The sequence below is a fragment of the Trypanosoma theileri genome (genome assembly GCF_002087225.1).
Source record: "Trypanosoma theileri isolate Edinburgh chromosome Unknown TM35_Tth_3_V1, whole genome shotgun sequence".
In the NCBI taxonomy this organism is placed as follows: domain Eukaryota; phylum Euglenozoa; class Kinetoplastea; order Trypanosomatida; family Trypanosomatidae; genus Trypanosoma; species Trypanosoma theileri.
Window position 1 is genome coordinate 293,289 of NW_021639845.1, and position 5,717 is coordinate 299,005.

The 5,717-nt window shown below is 37.8% G+C and overlaps 1 protein-coding gene across 1 annotated transcript; it reads right to left on the bottom strand.

Moving 5' to 3' along the window:
* TM35_000032180 (kinesin) lies at window positions 1-4,431 on the bottom strand (the record flags this gene model as incomplete). Its single annotated transcript, XM_029021985.1, has 1 exon — window positions 1-4,431. A coding segment is annotated over one exon (4,431 nt), but the record flags the coding sequence as incomplete, so codon positions are not given.
* Window positions 4,432-5,717: the final 1,286 nt, after the last annotated feature.

Below are 5,717 nucleotides of genomic sequence, written 5' to 3' on the forward strand. Positions count from 1 at the left end.
AACTTCAACCTTACGCTCCAGCGTATCAATGGCAAGCGTGTGTTCCTGCTGCATGCAGCACAGTTTCTCCTCGTGGAGACGCTCAGCCTCAGCGGTCTGTTGCCTTGTATCCTCCACAAGTTTCGTGTGGTCAGCACGCAGTTTCTCCACAGCTTCACCAAGGGTGCCTGTCAAAGTACCCACGTGCTCATTCATGAGTCTCACCTTGCCATCCATGACCCGATCATACCACTGCTGAAGTGAGAGGGTACGCACTTCCTGTTGGAGTGTGCAGTACAAGGAGTGTCGCTCATTCTCTTCACACGTCAAAAGGGCCTGTCGCTCGTGCATCTCAGCGCCAATACAAGCTGCAAGCCGCTCCTGTTGCATTGAGTGCAGTTCCTGCTCTGTTTCCAGAAGTGCCGCACAAATCTCCTCCACCCGCAATGCGTGCTCTGCAGCACAGTGCATCGCAAATGACATGTGCTCATCAAGCAACAGTCGTCCCGTGTCGCTGCTGTGGGCAGCCCGTGATACCGCGTCCCGCCACCCAGCCACAAGCTCCACTCGTACCGCCTCCTCTTCACTCATGATTGCCTGTCGTTCCCCTGAGTGCTCCACGATGAGTGCACTGCTCAGTTCGAACAGGCTCAGCAATTGGGCAGCACTTGCAGCACGCAGAGATTCCAACTCCCGCTGCGCCTCCACACGTTGCTGCGAAAGCACGGATTTAGCAACTTCAACCTTACGCTCCAGCGTATCAATGGCAAGCGTGTGTTCCTGCTGCATGCAGCACAGTTTCTCCTCGTGGAGACGCTCAGCCTCAGCGGCCTGTTGCCTTGTATCCTCCACAAGTTTCGTGTGGTCAGCACGCAGTTTCTCCACAGCTTCACCAAGGGTGTCTGCAATGGAGTTAATCTGTGTAGTGTAAAGCGTATTCTGTTCTTTTAATAGATTTTCTAAACTCAGGAGCATTTGTTCCTTTTCTGATGATATTTTTAACGCAGAATCTCTCTCTTCTTTAGTTTTTATAATAATCTCTTCTAGTCTTTCTACGTTATTTTTCATATTCTCTTGGAGTTGTTGCAGCTGTTCAGATGCTTGATCACGAGTTTGTTGGAGGTTGTCCTGCAGTTGTGCAGTAGTCATTGCTTGTTGTTCATGAAGTAAACGTTTTTCTTCAAGGTGGGTATTCTGAGTTTCCGTTAGCTCCATTTGTAGAGCAGTTGTCGAGTTGATATAATCCTTTATCTGACTCTCTAGTTGTTGGATATATTTATTATATTCCTTTTGTATTTGGTGAATCAAAAACTCTTCTTTACTTTCATTATATTCTAATGCAGTATATAGCTGATGCTCCGTTGACGTGATGAGTTCAATAATAGATTGTTGTATTTCGTTTAACTCTGCACGGTGTTGAGTGTATTGTGATTGTAATTCTTCTTGATAGAGTGATTTGGCGTGTTCCATTTTATCGTTATATTCTTCTTTTTCTACTTTAAGTTTATCGTGAAGTGACGTCAATGTCATTTCATACTCATTTTTTAAACATTCTATTTTTTCATCTGCTTCTTGTTTGGCAGTTTTAATTTCTTGTGATAGTGATGAATGTTTCTGGTGAAGATCTTTAATGTAATCGATATATAAGGTTTCTACCAACTGTTTTTTTTCCTGTATCCATTGAAGTATAATATCTGATTGGTTTTTATACACCATTGTTGTTAAACTAAAGGAATCTAATTGTTCTTGTCTACCTTGTTCAAGCTGTTGTTCCAATGATTTCTTCTCTTCTTCTAACAATTGAAGTTTTTCTTCAGCTTCTTGAATAGAGTTAGCAGATATTTCTTGGAGAGTTTTTATCTCTTTTTGAATGATTTCTTCTTGATATTTTTGGAGTATCTTACCTCTGTGAAGTCCTATACTCTGACGTTCTTCCGCTTCTTCTGCAGAAATACGAGACTGTTCTTCAAGAGCTTCAGCTATTAAGTTACTCATTGCGCAAATAGTGGTATGTTGAGACTGTAAAAGGAGTTTCATCTTTTCCTCCGCAACTGACAACTCTGATTGGGTAGATTCAATTTTCTCTTTTAGTCCTATTTCACTATCGCATAAAATTTGTCTCTCCTTCTGCTGTTGTTCACATTGTTCTTTTGAACGACGAAACTTCTCTGTTAAAGCCTCCATTTGTTCTTTTAATTGTGTTATTTCCTCTTCTAGTTTCGTTGATTGTTCCTTTTGAATACGTGCATGTTCTTTTTGAGATTTAAGAAGTGCTGAAATATTAGCAAGTTCCTTGTCTTTCTTTCTAATTTTATCTGCATAATTCATAATGAGATTTTCCCGTAAAGAAGTCTCAGATGTTACTCGTGACTTTCCTCCTTCTTCTTCCTTTACAGTTGAATTTTCCTTCATACATGCCTTTGTATGAGCTGCAATGAGTTTTTCCCCAATGGTAGCAAGTACAGATCTTTCTTTACATTCCAATTTAATCAGACTTTCACGTAGAGCTCGACTGTGGGATTCAATCATCATTGTATTTTTCTCAGACATCATCTCATAGTTATCTGTGGCCTTAGTTGCATACAGCGTGACAGACTCTAACAATTGTGTGTAATCCGTATTTGTAGTAGAGATACCAAGACGTTTTAATCCATTAAGAGTCTTGAGGCTTAAGTGAAGACACGATAAACTACTTTTTCTCTCTTCTCCACGTGAGACCATTCCAGGTGAGATGACCACAGAACGGGATGAGAGGAAATCTTCCTTTTCCTTTTCTAAAGTTACTATCTGTTCACGTAACTTTACAATTACATCGTCATTAGACTTTAATTCCCCTTGTAATTTCGTCACCATGGATTTTGTACGATTGAAATTTTTCATTTCTTGTTGTAACTGACGATTTTCTTCTTCTAATTGTTGTATTAATACCCCATTTTTTTCTTCTAACTGCGTTTTTAAATCATTAATGGTATAATTACGATCAGCAACTTCTTGTTCCAATCGTAAAATTCGTTCTCGAAGTTCTTCCACTTCTTCATTTGTATAATCACATTGTGGTTGATCACGCAAAAGTTCCTTTAGTCTTGCAACTTCCAATGTTAACATTTTAATTTGTCGAACTTGTGGATCTTCATTAATAACAGCTTTAGTCATAATTTGTTTAGCTCGTGAGGCGTAGCGAAGGGTTTGACACATCTCATCAAAGTGAGGGACACTGGCGGATATGGTAGCCACCATAGAAGTTTTACTATTTCCACCTAAGGAATCCATTAACAACCAGGTGAGATTAGAATCACGGTATGGACAAAATACACCAGACTTTCCAGAGGAAATATCTGCAAGAGCATCTATTACACGACCAAGAGCCGTAAGAGAGAGATTAATTTTTGTGGCTTCTTTAAATTGTTTACCTTCCACACCACTAGCTCCTGTACGTTCAGAACCAGCAAGATCTACCAAATTTAACTTACTACTAACCCTTATACTATTTCCATTCTCATCTAAAGTTACCTGTACAATATGAAGACAAACAATGGCATGACTACGACTACTCCGATCATTCATTTTTGTACATGCCGTGTGTCGATCTAATGTTCCTCGTCTAATCCATTGTAATAATTCTTTTTCTTCCGTTACTTGTTTACGTACAAGTCCTTCTACATATGCCCCTGTACCTGGGGTAGATTGATGACGTAATCGGAGTTCAGTTGAATGACTTCCCCCAATAAGATCAAAAATCTTTTCATTATAAATCTCATAATATTCCATTTCTACACGAAAAGAATGCGTACTGTTTTGTTTATGTTTAAGACGAAGAGAATTAAAAATATCACGTGCTAATCGTGGAATAATACCTTCATCCCCTATTGAAGTATTTTCTGTAGATTCTACAATACCCATACCTCCAGCAAAACTTGCAGCTAATTTTACCGTATCATCTGATACTGTAGGTGTAAGAGCTTTACTCTCTCTTGGACTTCTTTGTATTTCCATATGTGAAAATGTTCGATCTGCTTGCATTCGATGTGCTGCTGCTATTGTTGTTGTTGTTGTTACTGTGTGTGGTCCAATCATTGTATAGGTTTTACCACTCCCTGTTTGTCCATAGGCAAAGATACATCCATTATATCCATCCACGACATTCCCCAGCACGGGAACCCCAATGTGATTATACACCGCCAATTGTTCCCCTTCCACAGTGGAGGCATCAAAACAACGTTCAAAGGCGTATGTTTGTCGTTGGGCGAAGTTTTTGGAGGGATCGAGAATTGTTAGTTGAGATCCATCTGCTGCCAGTCTAACTGTTCGGGGTACTTCCTCTTTTTCATATTGTTTTTGTTGTTGTTGGATTTCATGTGGGTGAAAGGGACGAATGCGTACATATACTTTGGTGGCAGATGTCTGGGAGGGCCGTGGGGTTATCGTCTTTGGAGTGTTACTGTTAGACGTCATTTTGATTGATCGTCCGCTATTCTTTTCTTTCTTTTTTCTTTTCTTTCGTTCTTTCTCTTTTTATTTATTTATTAATTTTCGTTTATTTACTTTTCAGTGAGTAGTACACAGAATGGAATAGATATGAAGTACTTTACCAAGTCTCTACCTTGGACTCACACAGTATTCTTTTTCTTTTTTCTCTTTCTTTTCTCACACTGTGTGTGAGTGTGTGTGAATCTTACTTTATACACTCTTTTTATTTTATTGAAGGAGTTGATTCTTCTTCTTGTTATTCTTATTATTCCTCTTGTACTATTATCACGTCTTTTTTTTTTTTCTTCTTTTCGTTTTCTTCGTCTTTTTAACCAATTATCTTCTCTTGTTTCTTTTCCTTTATATAGATAACGTTATTCCCCCAGAGCCGTAAGAAAGAATAATAATAATAATAATAACTAGGAAAAGAAAGCCAAACCCCCCTTTTGTTTGTGTGGATCTAACTGTGTGTGTGTGATTGTAGCCGTATGATCTCAGTTGGCCCCACTTTCTCTGCAAACCCGTATATAACAGCTTCACAACAGAGAAAAGAAGAAAAAAGAAAAGAAAAGAAAAGAAAAAGGATCACAAGTAAGAAGAGAAAACATGACAACTTCAAGTAAGTATCTATACAAACACAGAAATATATACAAAAAAAATAAATCAATATATATATATATATATATATATATATATATATATGTCCGTTTATGAGATAATATATATTGGGAACTGTTCAATATTGATTGTTCCTTGAGGGGAAATGAGAGACACACACGTACCAACAGCGCAAGAAAAGAAGAAAAAAAAAAGGAATATAAATAACAACAACAAAAAGACTGTTATTAGAAATGAAAATAGCCTCATCGCTGTAAGTAATTGTAGAAGATATATATATATATATATAAAATAGAGAATGAAATAATAAAAAAAAGCACTAAATACCAAGAGTAACAGCTGAACAAAAAAAAAGGGGGGGGAAAAGGAACAATACGTAAAATAAAGGAAATCCGACAATCTCAAGAAGAAGGCAAAAAAAAAAAAAAAATGATGAACTGAGAAAGTGCCTTTGCGCAGATATGCTTATATCAATCTCATCATACTTTTTCACCATTTCATTTAATCATTTCATTGATAAGTGAATAAACAAGCAGAGAGTGATAAACGCAAAAGAAGAGAAAAAAAAAAGAAAAAAAAAAGGAAATAAATACAGACAGTTCTTCTCAGAGGAACTCCAATTATTATAGAATACAGAGAGAGAGAGAGAGAGA